Source organism: Fundulus heteroclitus, unplaced genomic scaffold, assembly GCF_011125445.2.
Source record: "Fundulus heteroclitus isolate FHET01 unplaced genomic scaffold, MU-UCD_Fhet_4.1 scaffold_66, whole genome shotgun sequence".
NCBI lineage: Eukaryota > Metazoa > Chordata > Actinopteri > Cyprinodontiformes > Fundulidae > Fundulus > Fundulus heteroclitus.
In genome coordinates, this window is record NW_023397099.1 from 1,078,252 (window position 1) to 1,100,370 (window position 22,119).

A 22,119-nucleotide genomic window follows, 5' to 3' on the forward strand; every position below is an offset into this window, starting at 1 on the left:
TAAATCACTCAGACTCCTGGGGATGGAGAGAACGTTGAGATTTAGTGCACTGGGTTTGGTATTTGCTACTAAAGCATAACATAGCTACATACATGTTGCTATGAATCTACTTTTCTTTAAGAAGAGATGTTACATCTATTTAAATCAGAGGTGGATTGCTCCATTAAGGTTGTAGGACGGACATACTGATATACTGTGATAATGAATCCAAATGACTCCCAAACTATAAATTTGCGATATATTGAGCAGGCCTTCTTGTGACCCTGATGCGTGACTGAGAATATAAACATTTCTACTAAGTCGGCCAAACAGTGGCGCAATAAACACAAACTGCCTTAACAGCCAATGTGATGTTTAGATCTATTCCTAAGAGCTGTCTTTCCCCCCAACATTTAAAGCATGAATGTTTTGTCTTTATCATATGCATTGTTTTTTTTAAACCTCTAAAACAACAGCATCTTAAGACCTCCAGCTCCGTCTTCCTTTGCCAGCACAGCAGCAGACGTTTTCTGTAGCGATATCTCCGGTGAGGTAGAAAGGCAGTGAGTGGTGTGGATCTAAAGAAGCGGCACAAAGGGCAACTCTGCTGATGCTCAGGCAAGAACTCTCTCACAAAATGGACCTGTGCATGATCATGATAATCACAGCTTCAGGCTACAGAAGAGTGTTCACCTGAACCGTTCTAAACTTCCTCGTGTAACTCTTTGTTTTGCATGTATGGATGTTTTTAAGGGTCCCTGGTTAGCTCACCATTTTGCAAAAGCTCTTGAGTCAACTAAACTTATACATGTGCTGCACAAATATACAAATAGACGCCAGTCACACGGTTTGTTAGTATTGGTTAGTACTTTCCCAGCACTGCTATGGTTTATAAGTGATAAAATCCTAACTTGCTGTGCCCAGGAAATTAGATAAACCTAAAGACAAAGAAGCGATTATTGACAATCAATTAGAAAAATGTATTCAAAAGTAAATGTGCCCACATAGCCTTCAAACCAATTTCATTTAACCATCATCAGCAGATTAATTATCCAGTGACTAAATTAGGAAGGGATGTAGGCGGGGTGAATAATGAGCTTGCAACATTGACACAGAAAGAGCGTTATTAAAACTCCCGCCCACTTTAAGCCAGTGTCAAAGAGGAAAAGTGCTCAGTTCTGCTCCCACTCAGTCTCATTGTGGCTGATTGTACAGAAAAGCCTGTGGGAGATCTAGTCCGCACCATTATCACCTAATTTATCCGTCACCATAAGTCCCCCATTATTCCCATAAAGACTGTTGCTCAGTCTGATGAATCAGATACATTGGAAGTTTAAAAAAAAGACGCATTTGAAAGTTGAGAGAAGCAAAATGGTCGTCCCTTCCAAAAAGGGCTCATAGCAGTTAAATGTTTTCACATCTTGTAACGTTACAAACTTTCAATGTGTTTTAATGGAATTGCAACTGATGAACCAACACAATACTCAACATAATAAAATATGATTCATGTTTTCTTTTTTTCAAAATTTGACTGAAACACAAATTTGAGAAGTGTGCCATGCAGCTGTATTAGACAATCTTTCACTCCAGTTCCAGCTGCAAGTCTTTTGGGGCATGTCTTTGCCACTGCTGCACATCAGGAGACTGAATTGTTGCCTTCTGTTCTTTGCAAAACATCTTAAGCTCAGTCATACTGGATGAAAAGCACCTAATCAACAAGTTTCAATCCTTATCCCAGCTTCTTAATAGCTGAAGAGCATCCATTTCTGTCTTCATCCACGGTAAAAACATCTTAGGTGATGGCAGCGTTAGGTGATATGTTTGGAGGGCATGCTCAAACAGCACAGGGGTAGTGAGCATGACCCATGGACAGAGGCCAACGCGATTGACCTGGGTTTGATTACGGCCGGAGGTTCTGAACTGCATGTCTTCCCCCCTCTCTCAAAACCCCCTTTCCTGTTAGCCTACTTTGAAAAACGAGCCAGAAAAAGATGATAACACGTTTGAGTTGTCCAGTAACATTTAACTGTCATGGAAGGTAGGGCCAGGGACTCGAGACCTTAACAGCCCACGTAGTGCCCTTAGTAGCCCCTTTAGTGACCTTAAAAGCCCCAGTAGTGTGACTGTGGCTTTAAAGGCTTTTAAGATTTCAGAACATGTGACATGTTCTGAAATCTTAGAAGCCTGATACTTACAAACCATGTTCAGAACTGAAGAAGTCTTTTGGATGAGAGTTGTCTCCTTTTCATACATTTAGAGAAACTTAGGGCCTGAATGACTAAACCTTATTGATCTGAAACAGACACAATAAGGAGTAAATGGCAACCTTCAAAGTTAAAGCCTAAGATTTTTATTACAAGTAGATATCGGGCAATTTAATAAAGATCATATGTTCTATCAACTTCCTCCACACATTTGTTTAGTTTATTATGTAATACCATACCATTAACAAAATACCCTGAATGCTTAGCAATGAGTAAAATTACAAATTTAAGCATTCAGAAAAAAGAAATAATTATGAGAAGATAAGCAAAGTATTTACTGACCAATTAGTGTCTGTCTTTTAAAGACACCTTAGCATTCGTAGTTTATATGTAATCATCGAAGCTGTTGCACCAGGAACTGTTGACTTTCAGTCACAGGGCAGAACAAAACGCTGTGGATGGCTGTGTCCTTTTTCCATTTTCAGTCACCAGCCTATTCACCATTTCTGTTCTTTGGAAAGAGGATGTTGAATAGACATAACTGACCTTTAGTCATCTGAGTGGCTGTCCACCACCAGCACAGACACACACACAAGCTCAGGGACACGCTTAACTATGTACGGTAAAGTTCAGTGTCTGTCGCGGCCAGCCAGACAAGCCTGTGGCAGACTGACAATATTAGCATCCTGGGCTGGCTATTAAGGTTCAGGGCCTACCCTCTTGTAGCAGAGATATGAGCAGGAGACAGGAAGCTTGTCAAATTTACCAACAGATAGGAGGGGTTTGATGGAAGGCCACTGTGCATTAGGAGCCATTATTAATGAATAGAAAGCAATATCATACGGTAGGAGTCGTCGTAGCTTACCATTTAAATCAGAGTTTACTATACAAGTGTCTATTTTTGTTGATAATTTGCTAAATTGTGAAGCCACAGACATACAAGAAAAATAGCTTCATGTCCTTGCACCAGCTAGTTATGGTGTACTTGACAGCTGAGTGCTGTTCCCCAAAACATAGAAAAGTTACACTCAGACAGTAAATATGGGCTTAAGGAGAAAGCTGATTCCAACTGTGGCGATAACATTTGAAAGCTGTAGATGCAAACCCAAAACATTCCACACAGAGTGGGACACAGACCATAGCAGAAGAAGATCAGAGACCAAATCCAGAGTTTATTCAATTCTCACGCACGAAAACCTCGGTGACATACAGGGTGGGAAACCGAGATCAGAGCAGTGGATAATTCCCAAGAGGAAAGTGCTACGTGATGAGAGGAATTTAGGAATGGGTTCTGAATTCGGTACTTTTATAAGTACTGGCCTAATCCCATCGGTACTACTGGGTACTGATTGATGTAAAATCGAACGGTACCATGTTTCAGTACCTAAACACACCACTGTGACACTGAACAGTGGACGATTTTCCATGCCGAACATGAACACAGCATTGCACGCACAAGAGCGTGATGACGTCAGCAGCTGCTGGCTCAGTGCAGCGCCGTGTAGAAAGCACTGGAAAGCATGGCTCCACTTTCCAAAATGCACTGCAGATTACGCTCGCTGCAGTATTCGTGATGTGAAGTGACGGCCAGCGGCAGGAATACTTAGATCTGTGGAAGCACCTGGTCACAGCTGCCAGTTTAGCGGATTTCTCCCTATATTTACCAACTTTTCAGACCAATCCAGCGGCCTTTTTTCTAAAAAGCGACAAGCAAAATTTCTAGTAGCTTTCTTCTGTTATTGATGGTTTCCCATGAAAGTAACAATGGTTCTGGGTTTTGTCTTGGGAGAGCGGCGAGTGCTGCTGTGAGGTCCTTCCCACAAGCGCTGCCTCGTCCTGAAACTCTCCTGTAGTCAGAGCAAAGAGAGCAGAGCCTCTGTTCCCTCATTGCAAACGTATCCCGCCCTGATGTACAAAGCGGTATAAAATATGTTTTTAATATAGGTTTCTTATCTTCTCTGAAACTTTTGCTCTAAAACGTTCCCTTGAATTTGATTCACACGCAGCTTCAATCCCGTACTCGTCTCGTTCACTCTGTGCCCCTGATAACTGCTGTTTTGGTAAATAAGTGTTTATGTGCTGTGGATTCAGGCAATGTATTAAAATTCAGAAATTATTTAATAAGGTTCATTTCTAGATCCAAACAAGTTTATATATTGAGCAATAAATATGTTAAAGTGAAACATTTCGAGACTTTATAAATAAACTAACATTTATTCCTACATAAACACACAAAAGTATCGAAAATAGGTACCGTTAAGCAGCGGTATCGATTCCCAGCTGCCGGGTTTCGGCACCGTATCGGTTCAAATGTGAAAGGTGCCCATCCCCGGAGGGATTGCACGCTTTTAACGTGATTGGTCATCGCTGAACGGCTGATGGGAACATTAAAAATCTGTTGTTCTCGATGAGTGAACGCATCATACTTAGATGCTAACAGGTCGTAGTGACCACCCTCTTCGCTGTGGGCGCTGCTGTTGCAGAGCGAGGCTACGCAAACTTAGCCATTCACAGCGTCAGTGAGGGGTTTGTCAGAGAAGTCAGAGAAAATGACAAAAGCTAAGAGAAGCTATTAAAAACATATGGAGATGATCGTGTGGCTCATTCATGCTTTGAGCGGCGGTTTGGTGTTAGCAGATAAGGCTAAACAGAATACACCTGCATTTTATACTTTTGACCTGTACTCTGGGAAACTCAGTTAAGGTCTGGGTCTGTAAGGATTACACACTGATAATGTTATTAGCAGGTAATCAGGAATGTAAGACACTGAAGACAGTTTACATGATGATTTTATTTAGAATGGCTTCCTAACCACTTTCTCAGTCATGTACTTGATGCTGCCTCTGCTCCTAATATAGAAAATATTGACTTGAGGTAAAAAAAAAAAAGTTGATTACAGTTCTTGCTCTCTTCTTATATTCCTGAAAGAGAAAATCAAAATCTACACAAATTGGATATCAGAAAAAAATCTGATGGGTGCATCTCCAACTTAACCATAGCTCACACACAACTTACCATTTAAACAGAATTATTATTATTTTTTTAAAATTATGGGTTAAGCAACTAGCATTTGTTTTTTCTCTTCTCCCTAGAAGTTTTTTACGTGGTGTGAATCAGCCATGGTTTCCTCAATATGTCAACATCTCCTCCTTCCACCACTGCACGGTCAGCTTTATTTGATCATGTCAGTAATAGTAAAAAAAATAAATAAATAAATAAAATTTTCTCCACCTAACCGTGAATGCTCGTGGCCTTGCGTAGCTACATACCAATGTTGTCTCAGGCTCCAGCTGGGACTCAGAAGAGGACTCCATGGTTGTCTGGAACCAGAGTCAAGCCTGCATGTCCTGCTCTGATGACTGCATTCTGTGGAGAAAACCAGCAATGTCTTACAACATGATATAGCCAGAATAATGGGAGCTGTGTGAAGGTAGAGACAAGATTTAGGTGGGGGTTTTTCCCAGCACTGTAAAAACACCAGCTTTCCATGCTTCTACCGCTATGTTCCACCCCATTGTTTCACAGCACAGGATTTATTCAAATGTAATGGACATGGAGACGGAAACGAAAAGGGAAAAAGAGAAGAAAGATGGGGTGAGAGGTGTGATGACACGTTAAAAGGGAGAAGAGGAAAGAATATAGGAGAGACAGGATTATTATTATTATTATTTCTGCACATAAAACCTTCTGTAGATCTGACCGGCCATTTTAATTCTCATCACTTCGGAGACAGGGGCCAAGGCAGCGGGTGTGAATCCCTTTTACATCTGCTGCGCTGATTTCCTCCAGAACTTCACTCAATCGGTTTCTGGCACAGCTCAGTGTGTTTAAGCCGGCCCACAGAGTTCAACGAGCCAACAGCTCTGAGAATCGTTAGTGACGGAAACCAAACGCCGAGGGAATCTTAAAGCAGAGAGCCAACCCCGACGACGGAAATGTTGGCTGGTGGGCTTCTCCTTTGAGGCAGATGTGACAGTGCTGAATCCAAAGTGTTGAAAGAATCCCTCAGTTTTGAACAGGAGTAATTACACTGCAGAGAAAGGACTAATTACTAGCAGAATTATGATCTAATTAAGGAAATCATCTTCTCTAATTAGAGTTTTGCCAACATTAAGTTATGACTGCCCAGTTTTAAAAATCCTGCAAATATACCAAGATTTGAAAAACTGACGTCACAGATAAAATCTAACTTAAGATAAAATTGTGGTTTAGATCTTTAGTGCTGTCTTAAAGGGCAAATGAGGACAGCAGTCACTTTGTGATCTTAAGATTGCTCCATTAATATCTAAATCAAGTAAATTAAATGCTTTTTTTAGCCATTTGCTCACAGCAATGGTTTATCAGGCATTTAGATTACTGGACATCTCGACTTCATGCTGGTAATCATGCGTGCATATTTTGCTCTCAGGCTAAGGATAGTCTATTATCAGTTTGGCTCTTGAGTGATGGAAACTTGATACTTATCAGTTAGGACATGTTTATTTAGCTTAAACAGACGTGCTCTAGACCAAAAACTAATATATGAATTCAAACATTGCAACTACCCGTTTTCTTTTCACCGTTTTAACATGAGCGTATTGTTTGTTTTGTTTGTATTTGGCGATTAGACAAGCTAAAATATGATGAGTTTTAATCCTATTACCATTGCAAGAAACTGCTATAAAACAGAGAAACAAATTATTTGTAGTCCTAAACTCACATTACACATCTTTAAGAACAACATATTTTCAGTTTCTCTTGCTGCGTAGTCCAAGTCGTTATTACAGTGGATAAAAGATACCCTGACAACAGTCCTACAGGTGGTTTGGTTTCTGATCTTCAGAATTTAACAGCAAAACCAATGAGGTTTCATAGTAATACAAAGTCAGATTAATGCTTGATTAAGTTCCCAATATATGATATTTTCACGCTTTACTTTCATGCAACCAACTACATTACATAAGCTAAAAACAGCACATAAAGTACATAAACACTACTTCCGACTCCATTTTTCAAAGCAGAAAGTCTTTTATTTCACCAGGTCATGTTACTAAGGCCCCTTTTTCATTAGTACCAAGGATCCACGTTATGGATTAATGAGTTCATCTAAAGTTGATTGACCTAATCAGCTGACTAAATGAACTGATAAACTGCCATTTTCTTAAAAACCTGAGTTTTCTCGTGCGTCAAGAGGGTCTTTCCATAACATGGGAGGGCTCTTTTTTTTCCACCAATTTGCTGAATTAAAAGAAACGCACAAAAAAAAGCTGATTGCGGCGGTCTGCTGTCGGGCTTGAGTTGTATGACTCAACCAAATATTACTACCGAAACAAGTCCACAGAGGAGCAAGCCTGCAAAAAAAGTGAGAGGGGAGACTGGAGTGGCAGGTAAGTGAAAGCGTCACTAGACAGCGCCACTGTACCCCTGTACATCTCAGATGGAGGAAAACCCAACAGCTCCTTTGATGGAACCAGTTCAGAACCAGCTGTGGCTAAACTCTGCTGGAAGAGCCCAAATGAAGACATCATAGAAGAGATGAGGGAGGCTTGTTACATCATAACTATTTTTTATATCTCAGGTGAAGAAATTAAAAGCTTGTTTTTAAAGAGAATGAGAACTGCGCAATCAAAAAAGTGTGATAAAACTATAAGTATGTTGTAGCAAACCCAGTTACTCTCAAGTAAATAAAACACAGTTCATGCACTTTCTGCGGTAGTAACAATAAATCTGTAAAAAATCTGAGCCACTGCTGTATACCTCAAGGAAAAACCCATCTGGCTGGATGAGAGTAGCCCGGCCAGCCAGATTGATAATGTGAAGCACACTCTCTTCTCCACATTATCAATCTGAGTCTGATCTCATCAAATCTGTCCGGGGAAAGGAGGAACATTCAGCAGAACTCTCTGAGCTGATTGGGCAAAGCTAACACGTGGTGCCCGCCTACCAAATGTTGTTTTTAGCCCATGGGGTAAAGCAAAAATAATCAGTTTGACTGAAATTTTTTTCGAGCCAGCCCATATATTCCCAGGACCGTGGAAATAATCCCACATTAGTTCCCTCACTTTCTTATTGTGCAACGTCAACTTTAACCAAATCTGGTAGTTTTACAATATGCAACGACCATTTCTGTCTCTGTCCCAAGTTTCAGCTACAGAGCCTTGGTGTCATCCTGGACAGCCTCCCATCCTCTCCTTCACTGTCCACATCCAGAACATCACCTGGCTAACTTTCATATTTGCAGCATCAAGTTCTTCCTTCACACTTTAGCCAAACTGGTCCACAGTCCACTTCACAGTTTTAGCTCCCTTCCCTCCCTGTCCTCCAGAAAACCTCCATAAACTACAACTAGTACAAAGACAGCAGCTTTCATCATTACATCATCTACTTCACACCTGAACATTAACTCCACTGTCTCCCTGTCACATTCAGTATAAATTAATCCTATGAACATAAAAGGCCAACCACAATCAGGACAATGCAGGAGACATAAACAACACTATGATGACCTCATACATTTGAATTTAACACATATCTCACATTACAATAATCAGTCCTGTTATTGCTCAGCAATTAATTATCACAACTCCTGAGTTTATAAAAAGGCATCAATGAACTATTTTAAAGTGTAATAAAACTGCTAACTTTTAATGCTGTGACTGGAAACCTGTCCAGGATGGACCCTGTGCCCCCGCCTCTCGCTCTGACTACTGGAGAGTCACCAGCATCTAAATCCTCATCATTTAAGGAGCGTCCTGGTGCTGCTGCTTATTTATTGACTGACAGCCGCTCTGACTGCAGCTCTGCCTTCCTTGGTTCAGAAAAGTGCAGGTGAAATTTATTTAATTTTTTTACTTTTTCCAAATCGGACCCAGTCAAATGCGGGACATTGTTGCACATTCCCACAGACATTATACGTAGACGCGTCATGGGCGCAGGTTCGCATGTCAACGTCACCGCCATATTGTATGTGGCAGAAAAAAGTTAAGTTCTGTTGTAATAAATCTAAACACTGTGGTCTTCATTATTTCATAAAACCGTGTCACATGTGAACCTTTAGGAACAGACTTTCTGGGGGAGTATTAAAGAGGTAAAATTACTAATATGAGGGGGAAAAAAACTCCTAGGACAATAAAGTAAAAAAAAAAAAAAAACACACACACACACACACACACCACACACACAAAAGTGGTGATATTATGAGAAAAACGTCATATGAGAATAAAGAGGGAACATTTCCAGAATAGTCACAGTTTGAAGAATTATTTCACTCCTGGTATAATAGGGCTAGGTTAGATTATTTTTATTATTTTTATTCTTTCTGAGAATAAATTCAGGAGAATGAAGCTAAAGGTATACGAAAATAAACTCGTGATATTACAAAAATAAAAATATTACGAATACAAAGTATATTCTGAGATTAAAGTCCCACTGATACTGTTTAAGTGACTCAGACTAACTGCAGATTTTCCACATTCAACATGGCGGACACTCTGACGCATCCGCAGCATAGGCAGAACCCGCCCAATGACGCGTCTATGAATATAATGTCTACGCCACATTCCGACCCTTCCGGAAAAAAAAGCGTGTCACGCTAAATTAGCCGAGCTAGCGCGTTACTCTTTGAGTTTTAAATAAAACCTAACAGTGAATCATGAGGAGATCCCTGGTTAGTCGCCCGTGTTTATCAGCTAAGTTACTGGAAGCGAGGGAATAAAGGCCGACTGGTGACGTGGCTACAGGTAGAAATAACTCATTAACTGCAGGAGCAGCGACCGACACGCTTACCAGGGAAGTTGTTGTCAGGTATTCAATTCACTGAACTCTCTGACCTGCTGGTTCACATAAATCCAAAGAAACCCTTTGACCACCGCTACTTTCATTTATACCATTTGTGGTCAGTTTGAGACGCTCTTCCAAAAGTTAAAATGATTGAACACTAATAAAGCTCAGATTGGCAGATGTCCGCTTTGCAAAGACCCGCCCTACTCTCTTTCTGATTGGCTAATGTCCCGGTACTGCCAGGTTTCATTGGTTAAGAGCAGCTTCAATTTAAAACCTTCAATAAAAAGTGTAGACGGAACATTTTGCCCTCATTTTCCAAATGACGGAAATCTGTCGCAGCGACGGAGAACTTTAACCCCTGTTTTAGCCCAATCACGGTATCTAATGAAAATGTCATAAACAGCAGGCGCCATGAGAAACCACAACATGTTACGCTGGTCAAGGCACTTCCTGCTGTTCTTCTTTCAAAGAAGAAATCATAGATTGTAATAGTAGCAGCTACGTGTGCGGCCTACTGCGCTGCCATGTTCATTTTGGTTCTGCTGTGGGCCCGCCAGCTCTTGATTCCACAGCAGCTGTACATCCCACCTTAAACCATAATACTGCAACGTGATTGGCCCCGAACCGTTTTTGGTGCAGGCCCGATCAGTTGAGACGGGAGAGGGACAAGATGGATTCTGGTGTGTTTGTGAGCGCACAAGAATTCAGCTTGCGAGCAAGGTTAGGATGACAATGCTTTAGACAGGAACTGTTGAAAGTTGCTCTTCCACCATGGTGTCAACCTTAGCCAAGAAATCCCCCTGAAACTCACTTTATGTTGATCCTCCTCCCACTATTCTTCTTAGAACCTATACTGTGAAATCCTGAATTGGAAATACACATTTTTTTCTCACCTCTTTTCATTTTTCATTATAAGTTTACAGTTCTGTGTGCCTCATCTCAAAGGTAATAATCCTGGTAATGCAATCATCTAACAAGAATCTGTTCTGAGAGAAATGTTTATCAAACAACGGAAATGAAAATACCCTAAGACTCACATTATCTTTCAACTTTATTATTCAAGGGCCAGTATCCTTTCTGCATGTTGAGATCATTTGTACACATCCCTACAAAAATAAATCCGCCTTGTTGCTTTAACAAGTTTTTAATAAGCAAAATCCCACAGGCTGTTTGTTACGCACTTTTACTGTTTTATGAGAGTTGAGGAGCAAATGTTTCCATGAATGTCCTATAATAAAAGACAAAGATTAGAGAAGGGAGAACTGGTCCAATGTAATCTTCTGGGTGTCCCCAGTTGACGATGTACTCAGGGGAAAGCCATCTTCAAAGAAAAATTAAACCATGCAGGTCAGGGAGAGTGGAATATTAATCAACCGAACCAGAGGGACAGGCGACTGCCTTTCATGTGAAAAGAGGATCCAGACTATCCACTAGAATAAGATTTGCTTTTAATCCCCAAGTGGGATTTTAAAAGAACAAGCTCCTAACACAGCAAATCGTATGGAAGAAGAAGATGAAAAATCGAGAGAGAACAGATACGATTCATTTTAGAGCTAGATTTGTTTAAAATGCTTTTCTGACATTAAAACCTTACATATTTGGTGTTCTTGTGTTAAAGGCTGAATCTCATTCAGAAACACTTTGCATCACAAATCCAAAGCAAGTTTAACAAGGCACATACAAGGTAATGTTAAACTTTAAGAAATGTCTTCATGCAACAGAATGTCTAGTGTGAACCCAATTCCTAAATCCTCATTGACAAAAATAATCTGAAATGTTGTTGATAGACATTGAAAACTTCTTCTCTTCTCCTTTTTAAGGTTTTTTATCACTGCTTCGTCCCGAAACCCCACCACAGAAACACCAATAAACTGCAAACGGCACTCAGTTTTTAGGCTTCTCCCACAATTGGCAAGCTGAGTTTGATTTAAAAATGCTCTGATTTAAACATCCATTAAGTTAAAAGAGGAGGAAAATGCTCCAAACAAGGCAGAGCTGTCAGACACTTAAATATAGGAAGTCCCAATCCAGCCCTGAGTATTGCATCAGAGTCCTGATAAAGGCTTATTAAATGAACAGCATCACTGTAGCAACCTTTTACCTAGTTGATCTTTAACAATTTCAGCCTACTTTTATGTGCGCATCTTTCAAAACCATTTTGTAAACTGTGAACATTACTTTGTTAATCTCATTCTCCCCCAACAATCAATTCTTTCCCCCACCGTTTATAATGGCATTCACAGACAGAAAGAGACAGCGGCAGCATTGGCTGTGTCCTGTTCCCAGACGGCAAAAGTCTGGCAGAGAGCAGCTCAAACACCAGTAATCATATGACCGACCTTCAGAGAAATCTCTAAGTTAGCACTTTAGCAAATCGATCCCCATAAAAACTTCATCAACTGAAATACGATACGAGTTTACTGAAGGCTGTAGCTGTGTGTGCTGAGTCAGATATAGCTTTAGAAACAATGTAGTAGCTTTCCTAACCCTATTAACCGCTGGATCGCAGTGGTTCCCAACCACATTTCTACCACAGCAAATATTTGGTCCGTCAACAATAGGGGCTACCTGGGGATAACAGCTCACTGGAACGACACCACTACCTTTAAACGCCAGAAAGCCGCATTGGCTTGTAAACGGATCAAGGGTAGACACAAGTACGATGTAATGGCTGCTGAGATTGACCACATTCATTCACTTCAATTTGATTTATATAGCGCCATTTCACAGCACATGTCATCTCAAGGCTCTTTACAAAGTCAAATTCAATCTAATCATACAGACAGATTGGTCAAAACGTTTCCTATCTAAGGAAACCCAGCAGATAACATCAAGTATTGACAAGCACCATTCACTCCTCCTGAAAGAGCGTAGAGCTACAGTGGACAGTTGTCTCATTGTCCATGGCTTTGCAGCAATCCCTCATACTGAGCATGCATGAAGCGACAGTGGAGAGGAAAACTTCCCTTTAACAGGGAGGAGAACCTCCAGCAGAACCAGAACCAGGACCAGACTCAGTGTGAACGGTTATCTGCCTCGCCAACTGGGGGTTAGAGAACACAGAGCAGAGACACAACAAGCACAAAAGCACACACTGATCCAGGAATCCTTTCTATGTTACATGGTAATAGCGGATGATCTGTCTCCCCTGGATGATGTCACAGCTAACAGAACACCAGACCAGGTGTACCTACTATGAAGAAGAAAAAAATGACAGAAAGCAAAAGGTTAAAAGCTGAAATAACAACAATCAATACAAATTGGAGAACAGTAGGAGAACTCAGCAGAGTGAGAGAAATAGACCCTGATGTCCTCCAGCAGCCTAAGCCTATGGCAGCATAACTATAGAGATAGACCAGGGTAACCTAAGCCACTCTAACTAGAAGTGTCTGCCTCACAGACCAATATTCATTCATTGTTTGGACTGTCAGCTAGTCACTGACAACGGCTGTAACTTTGTAAAAGCCTTTCAAGCGTACCAATCAGTCACTCTGATGATCTGATGATGTTTCAGATGTGCCTAACACCACAGCAGCAACAGGAACCTGCACACACACACACACACACACACACACGATGCAACAAAAATAAACAATATTTGTGCCACGTTAAATTTTTGCAAATAAAATTAGGTAATTAAAAAAAATAATAAAGAAAATTATTTTGTCCCATTAGTTGCACATATATGCTCAATTTTTGTTGTTCGAATGTGTGTATGCTTTGCAGGCTATCAAAGCACGACTTGCGTCTTGGAAAACAACGATGCAACACCGGCAGCTGTCACACTTGCCATGTTAAAAATGCGATGGTTGAAAGACCAGAGGAAGAAAGAGATGGTGAAGGGAATGCTAACTGCAGTGTGCCACAAGCTCATACCTCAACCTGGCCTGTGCAGCAAGCAGCCAAGCTCCCAAGACTTCAGCAACAACTCAAGCTTCTCCAATATGCAGGACTTTTTCTGCTGAGCAGGACGTCGATGCATTCAGCACTATAAGATTTCTTTGTTTTCAAAAGTATTTAAAAGGTTACTTTTAACAGTAAGATTATTTTTTTGTGTAAATAATCAACAAACTGAGTTACTTCTTGAATGAAGTAACTAGTAACCGTAACTAGTTACTTCTTTCCAGTAACTAGCACAACACTGTTGAGGATTAAGGCCTCCGCAGGCCGTTTTAAGGTGGACCTCATCTGTTGTTGTTAAAGAAAAACTGATAAAAGAGGCTGCAGAGTCCAAACCGTCGTTATCAAGAGACCCATGATTCCTTGTCATTGTTGTCCCACAGCCCCTCTATTACCCTTGCTCTGAGGTGCATCTGAGAGCAACTCCATGTCACAGAGGGTTCCACTTCACGCCGTTCGGCCATTTTTGCAGTAGGTTGGGGGACGGTGTAATAAACAACTAACTGTTTTGACTTATTAGCTTGTAGCTTTGTCATCTTTAAGTTTGGACTACAAAATCGCTCCAAGAAATAAAAATGGCGGATTTGGGAAACTGGTAAGCAGGAATCCATGCCCTTGTTTAGCAGTTCGCAGCAAATACTGCCACATAATTGTTCAAAAAACCAAACAGAGAACAGAGAGAACTGAACGGCTTGAAATATACGACCCGCATCAATTGCACATCCTCAGTGGTGCTGACGCTAAACACTGAAATGAGGATTAAACGTCATCTACGTTCCTATTGCTATTTTCCATACTAATATTGCAATTAAAATATTTTCCTGAAATTGAGCAGCCTTAGTCTTAGGTATTAAAAATGAGCAAAATCCTCTCTGCCAATCCCAAACGGCCTTTGGTCGAGGCACTGGGACGGATGGTGTGGGGCGCCATCTGCCTCTGGGGAAAAACAAAGCTTGTCATCATTGAAAGCATTGTGAATGAAGAGAGATTTAGAGATGAGATTATACAGACGGTGGCCATCCCCCATCTCTTAGGGACCAGACTCTACCACCATAGATGGGCTAGCCCACAGCAGTGTGAGATTAAGCTGGTGACTACCAATCAATGAACTGTTAAACTGTATGTGTGTGCCAATGTTATTTCTTCTAATTTCAATCATCTAAATAAATAAATGACACCAAAGAGTGAAAAGAGAAATAAGTTTGGTACTGGTGGGGAGGAGGTGGCTAATTGTTCGTGGACACCACCCATATACTGAACTCTGCTGCTCAACCCACAAATGCCTTTCACTTGCAAATATGGCACAATTTCAATGGAGATAAACAGGGTTTCCAACGATATAAGGTTTATTCCCAAGAAGAATTTTTACAAATGCTTCTTATCAAAATAACAATACTTTTTTTGTTTTGTGCACTTAATTTTTTTTCCATATATATATATATATATATATATATATATATATATATATATATATATATATATATATATATATATATATATATATATATATATATATATATATATATATTGACGTGCACACAGAGCAGCAGCACTACGAATATGCCTGCAAATTGAGAAATGTTTTGAAAATATTATCTTTTAGCCTTAGTGCTTACTACCATCCATTCTTAGGATTGAGAGACAGCGGTGCATGTGAATACTGATCAGGAGGAGCAATATTAGAGAGCACTTAGCTCACAGGATGTCAAGGACACCTTGGAGTGTTCATTCCAGGGATGAAAGAAAGAGCGGCTGTCCTTCAGCTTTGAACTGACTGTTGGCTGATAACAGAACGCACCATCCCCGCCACACAGAGAGAAAGGCACATTCACAGAGCAGGCAAGGCGACAGCTCGACTACAGCACTGCAAAATGAAAATGCCGATGACGCATGCAGCTTCAGAGGAATAAAACATGTGTTTGCGTCGCGATACTTCTTGTAAAACAGAAGGAAGAAAAAAAAAAAAACAGGTGGAGATGTGAGGCTCAGACCGTGGGGCTTTCAGCTCAACTATGCGGCCATTTCTAAGATAACCTTTGATGGGTGTGAGGACGTCATAAGAAGTTACACAGAGACAAAGGTCACGGCGATATTTCTGCAAGCTGAGAATGACCTTAAAGAAGAGCTAAACGATGGTCCCTCGGACGTTTGCACCCGAGCAGCAGCTGGAGAAACAGAATCCAGTCATTTCCGACTGGCAGCAGAAACGTAGCGAGCATCTATCCCGCGTCACAACACGTCCACGCTGCGAGACTTCGCTGCGTAACCGTCTCTTATTTTAACGGGGCACTGCAGACACATGCTGATATCACCTACCTAAGAGCCGATGCGAGTGAGACGCAGGGAATGAGAACGAGGAAGCGGAGCGCATAAAAGCAGAGCCGGTGCGGTGCGGCTGGCACGTGTGGGAGAGAGCAACAGCGGAGGGGACCTACCTCACGCAGCTCGGACCGCGACCGGCACCATTGTGTCCCGCAACAGAGAGCGCCGGGGACAGGCAGACAGCGAGAGACCTCAAGATGACATCAGCATACGTGTCGCCTTGGTCTGATATGTAGGCTGCTGCTGCGAGCCTGCCGGTGTCAGCGGAGGAGCAGCAGCAGGCAGAGCTCCCTCCGTGTGTCCCACATGTAAAGCCTCGCCGCTGCTCTGTACCCACCAGCCAGATGCACCTTTCATCACAGCAACAAACATCATGCTTCTCGCTCAAAGTCCCACCCTTTTGAATAAAAGACTTAATTGGGCCTCCAGAAATGAAAGAAAGGTAATCATATAAGTCTGAGTGAACACTTTCATAATCTCTCTTTGGATTATCCAACACAAAATGATATGCAGCCTTAAGATTCAACTCTAAGTACAGTCATTTTCCTCTGAGCTACAACGATTAAATACACACTGAAGCACATAAGACTTAAGCTGGGGAGAATCGCCTCTGCTTAAAAGTATCTTTTTACCATAACCAACCATAGTTTCTTTTAACATTAACATGATTCTGTTTATTACAACATGACAGGAACACGCTACGCCCATTTTCTTTCCACCACATTGGCTTCCGGTCTGTTTTAGGACAGAGTTGAAATGTTTATTATTGGTTTTTAACACAGCCTTGCCCACCCCAGCGCCCCCTTATTCGTCTGAGTTATTGAGCTTTTCTATTCGCAGCGGATCCTTGAGGTCAGACGGTCATCATTTGCTCACGGTTCCACAGACTGGGCCCAAATGTTGGGGTGACGGGGGTTGTTCTGTGGCTGCGCCTCGACTCCAGGAACAGCTTCCACTAGATCTCCCATCTAGAACAAAACTTTAACGCTTCTTTTTACTCAAAACAATGGTGACTCTTCATTTTATCGGTTTTATTTTATTGACCTTGTTTTCTTTTATCTCTGTTTTATGTTTTTTGCTAAATATTGTGTTTATTTAGCACTTTGGTCACCATTGGCTGCAAAGAAAAATTACTTTTAACAAAACTGAAAAACGTAGGTCTTAAAAAAATTTCACATAAACATAAAAGGCTAACTTTTCATCAGATCTTTCTTCTATAAAAATGCTGCCAAGGCTTTGCACAGGAAGGATCGGCCATTTAGAGCCGAGAACAAAACTCAAGATTTTGTCATCTTTGAATGTAAATCAATCTCAGAGATCACATGAACGTTTTGTTTAGATTGTAAATTATCCTTTTCTGTTGTACATTTCGTTGAACCTCAGTCTGTCCTTTTAATAGCTGTAACAATAATTAGCTGTTACTTTCCAGTCTCCTGTTCTTACTTGCTTATATATTTCACCATAGGTATATCTACGTGTTTGCACCTGCATGCTGCTGTTAAAATTACCATCATCAGCCGAGAAACCCCAACCTTGTTAAATAAAATGAGAGCTGAAATAGATCTTTGGTCTACGCCGCTAGATATGGTGTTTATGTCTAATGTTCTACTAGGGCTAGACCATATGGCTTAAAAATAAAATCTCACCGATTAATACATTTTTTCCCCTCCTTTTCGTTTCAAAAAGAAATTATTTTTAAAATTTGAGTTTATTTTAAAGCATTTTGTCTGGGAGTTGTAACTAAATACAAGCTGTGAAACATGCTTGTAAAACAAGATGGCGGCCTTGTCGTAAACAATGAAAATATAACAACGTTTGCTGCAGGTGGTTTTACACAATGAGCTAAGAACAGGCTTCACTTCACTCGTGTAGCTTCAAACTAACTTAAAAAAAATAAAAAGTAAATTAAAGTGCCTCGTATTATGGTAAAAACGTTTCCTCTTTACAATATTTTGACGACATATTTTCCAAAACATGTATTCAGCGTAGGGCTGGGCGATAAATCGATTTAATCGATTAATTCGAATTTACAATTCTTTAAGATTTCATTTTTGGAAAATCTGGATTTTATTTTGCCAATACACTCATTGGGTTTCCATGAAGAGAACAGCATGTGATGCTGAATATATGTTTAGGCAAATGTATTGTCAAAATATTGTTAAGTAGAAACTTTTTTTTTACCATAATACAAGGTACTTCATTTACTTATTTACTTTTTGTTTTACTTAGTTTTTAGTTTGAAGTTCACAAGTGCAGTGAAGCCTGTTCTTAGCTCAATGTGTAATACCACTTGCAGCAAATATTTTGTTATATTTTCATTGTTTATAATGTCACAGCTGCCATCTTGTTTTACAAGCATGTTTCACAGCTTGTTTTAGTTGCACTTTGAATTCAGGTCAACTCCCTGAGGAAATGCTTGACAAAAAAGCAAGGTTTTTTCTTTAATTTCTTTTTATGAAACAAAAAGGAGGAAAAAAATAGATTAATCGGATTTGGTATGATAAAATCTGAGATTTATTTTTTAATCCATATCGCCCAGCCCTAATTCAGCGTCCCTTGCTGTTCTCTTCATGGAAGCCCAAGGAGTGCATTGGCAACATAAAATCCTGGTTTTCCAAAAATTAAATCTTAAAAAATTGTGAATTCAATTTATCAACCAGCCCTTTGTTCTATATTTTTACTAGTTTATAGTCTTTTCACAACAGATATTTGGAAATTAAGCATTTTTAATGGAAATATGACCTACAGAATCAAAGGACCTTGCTCAATAAATTTGTCTGCACTGAGGTAATAACTGTCCTATAATTTAATCATATAAATAACATAACACTTAAAATAACATTTATTTTAAGCAGTGCTGCTGTGATTTTACTATTGTTGATCTAAACCCACAATGGCATTTATTGACTATTTAACAGAGAGAAACGACTTTTCATTAATAAAATATTTAAATACGGCGGCCAGCGCTGGCAGTTAGGAAAAATCAGCGGTGCTTATTTGAATCTGCAGGGTCTTTCGCATTTTAGCTGCTGAAGAACCAGAGACGGCTTTCATTTCCACTGATCAGGAATGAACCCTGAAGACTAAACTCAAGGTGAGAATGGCAAAGCAATAAGATCGGCAGATCCTTGTAAAAAATAAATGGCTCCATTTTGTCAGGATCAGCAGATTTCCTACAGTCTAAGTTCAGCAGAGCGTTATGAACATGAAAGACTGAGATGAGTGAAAAGTATATCACTGAGCAGGCTCAAAAATTCATGTTAACTAGTGTTAGATTATTCAAATCAATAAAAATGTACCCAGTTAAAACAAAGTGACTTAAAAAAAACACCCTTAATGTATTGTGTAATGATGAGTGAAAGTCAGATGAACATTTTAAATATGGCCCTAAAGATCTAATTAATATTATTTAATAGTTTTTCTCACGCCTTTCTGTTTTTACTTTTAAAATAGATGTAAACAAGTCCCCCTCATGCAGAAATTATTTTCTACACATGTACAAACTTGAACGTTTCAGGAAAAAAATAAATCAATTTCGCAGCTATGCAACCATGGCTGATTTCATTTTTTTCTAATCCTCCAAGCCATAAAGGGATGAGTTCAACCAGGCAGCGGCTGGCGCACATACCTGTGAAAGCCTCATGCTGTTTAGTCATCATGGTACTGTGTGCAAAATCAACTCGGGCTCTTGCTAAACACCTCAAACTCTGTCAGAACAAGAACCAATCCCTCACTATGCCACAGTATCAAAGTGACTCTCCAAAAGCAATGCACTGTGCAAACCTTAAAGAGCTGCAGCTGCGCCCGGGGCTCTGGAGTCCGAGTGAGACAACCGGGGAACCACACGGCCGGACATGAACAGAACGTTAAATTCTGTGGTCAATTCTGCGAATTAAACCCTAAAGATCAGTCAACATGTCCAGACCAGAATCCAATTTAGAATCTGTTGTAAGACTTCAGAAGTGATGCTCACCCACTCTGACTGACTGAGCCATTATGTATGTAGGATGAGCTCAAACTGGGGTCTGTAGATGATATCAACAATAAAAGCCTGGCAGCTGTAGTGACAGAGAAAGGTGGTGATATTTACTCGGGGGGGGGGGGGGGGGGGTTAGGGTTGCATACAAATCTAGATCACACTTTTTAGACTTTGGTTTGTAAATAATATATTTTCCTTCCACTTCAAAATGATGCACTACTTTATACAAGTTTAGGGTTTTACTGGAGCAAAATGTCCGCATGTTCTGGGGTAAACGCCTGTTTCAGAGGCTTCATGCCTGGAAAAACTGTTTTTCCGTCACCTTTTTTTAATTAAAGTTTAAGAGAAAGTGGCTCTGATTTTCTAAACAAAAGCTCTTTCAGTTTTGTTTTGGACGAGTGCCTAATTAGTTCACGTTTGTAGTCCAACTGCTTTTAATATTTGCTTTTAGTTTCCATTTCCCCATGTTTTATTTTGTTTTATTTTTTCTACATTATATTCCAATTTGCTTTTATTCTGTTTTTACTTTCCTATGTTTTAATCATGTAAAGCACTTTGCATTGTCTTTGTACTGAAATGTGCTATACAAATAAATTTGCCTTGCCTCTTAATCATTCAAGACAGATATGAATGATACAACAGATCAGACATGACTGCCTTTGTTGCTATTACTTAGAGAAGAAAAAAAGCCAATACCACTGGTGCTTTTATTTTTTTTTCCCGGTTGACTGCTGATTTATTTTAGGTACCTCCCTGTGGTTATACTGCACCACGTGTCCAACCTTTAACCTCCACTGTTGGTTTTACCAGCCCTTTGGGAACAGACTAACGTGTCCACTGTGTGGAGGGTGTGGTCATTCCAGGCGTGGTACACCTACTATAAGACTTTATTTGGGCGGGTCATTTTTTTTCCCACGGAATTTCAATTCAGAAGGACGGACAAAAATAAATCCAGCTGTAAGCGCATCCAAGGGTGCAAACATCTTGAATCCAACTGATGTTCCCCTATAGAATTGCTTGCTATCATTTCATCTTATTTTGAATAAAGTTTGTCTAATCGTTAGCTGTTGTAACCATTAAATTTAAGTTCTGAGATCTAAGTGTAGACTGAAAATGCTGCTTTGTAGCACTCAGGCAGGCAGCGATTCAATTATGTTGCAAAACAGGATTTCTTTGAGAGAGGCGAGGCTGGGCTCTGACTCACTGCTGTAATAATTTAACTAGTAGAAAGGATTGTTTAGAAGCCTTTCTCTGCTCTGTTCCTTAGCCTTGGATGTTCCTAATGTCTTTCCAGAGACTTTTGAGAAGCAAAGATGTGTATTTTTGGCTTGCTATGCCAGAGTTTCGAGGCATGGAAAAGATCAAACCAACCAGGCATTACACTCTAAGGACGATGCTGCTCTGCCTTTGGTTTGCTGTGGTTGTTCGGAAAGAGAAAAGAAAAACTTCTTTGCAAATTCAAAGGGGAGAATGAGAGCTAATCTGACATTTTTAAGCAGTTCTCAGTGATTCAGAGCAATTTATTTAGCCTTGGAGCTTTGAAGCAATGAATCCCTTGACTTCTTGCCCTTGGTTATTTGGCAATATCAAAGACATCAGGTGCTTGTGTGCAGCTTTAGGAGTAGCAGCATATGATGGATCAAAACTGCAAATATATTTCTGAAAAAGGAAAAACAACGTTCAACAACAACAGTTAGGTAGAAAGTAGCAGAAAGCAAAGCTTTGATGCTTTCATGAGGGAACTAGTAATGCATCAGAATTTGTGATTTTCATGATGACTAGCGTTCGCAAGGTTTGATCTGATGATAAAAATTTTAGTTGTTTCTCATTCTTCTTTAAGCGCTAGCGCTATAAGCACAGCATTCAGAATACTCCTAAAGCAGTAGCTTGTTAATTATTTACGCCACCGTGTCAGAGCAGTCACTCAAAGACCCGGTTTTGCCGTCATTTCAAACGAAACAAGGAGGTTTTGAA

The 22,119-nt window shown here is 40.2% G+C and overlaps 1 protein-coding gene across 5 annotated transcripts in view; it reads right to left on the bottom strand.

Moving 5' to 3' along the window:
* The window catches only part of osbpl8 (oxysterol binding protein-like 8), a 108,463-nt gene that overhangs the window by 77,415 nt on the left and 8,929 nt on the right, over nucleotides 1-22,119 (bottom strand). For 2 of the 5 annotated variants that reach the window (XM_036133668.1, XM_036133672.1), the window contains exon 2: nucleotides 5,453-5,549. In XM_036133668.1, the coding sequence (XP_035989561.1) occupies nucleotides 5,453-5,497 (45 nt within the window). In that variant the 5' untranslated portion in view covers nucleotides 5,498-5,549. Of the gene's footprint in view, nucleotides 1-5,452; nucleotides 5,550-16,279; nucleotides 16,301-22,119 lie in introns of those variants that run through there. The other 3 variants (XM_036133669.1, XM_036133676.1, XM_036133677.1) reach the window with 3 other exon arrangements.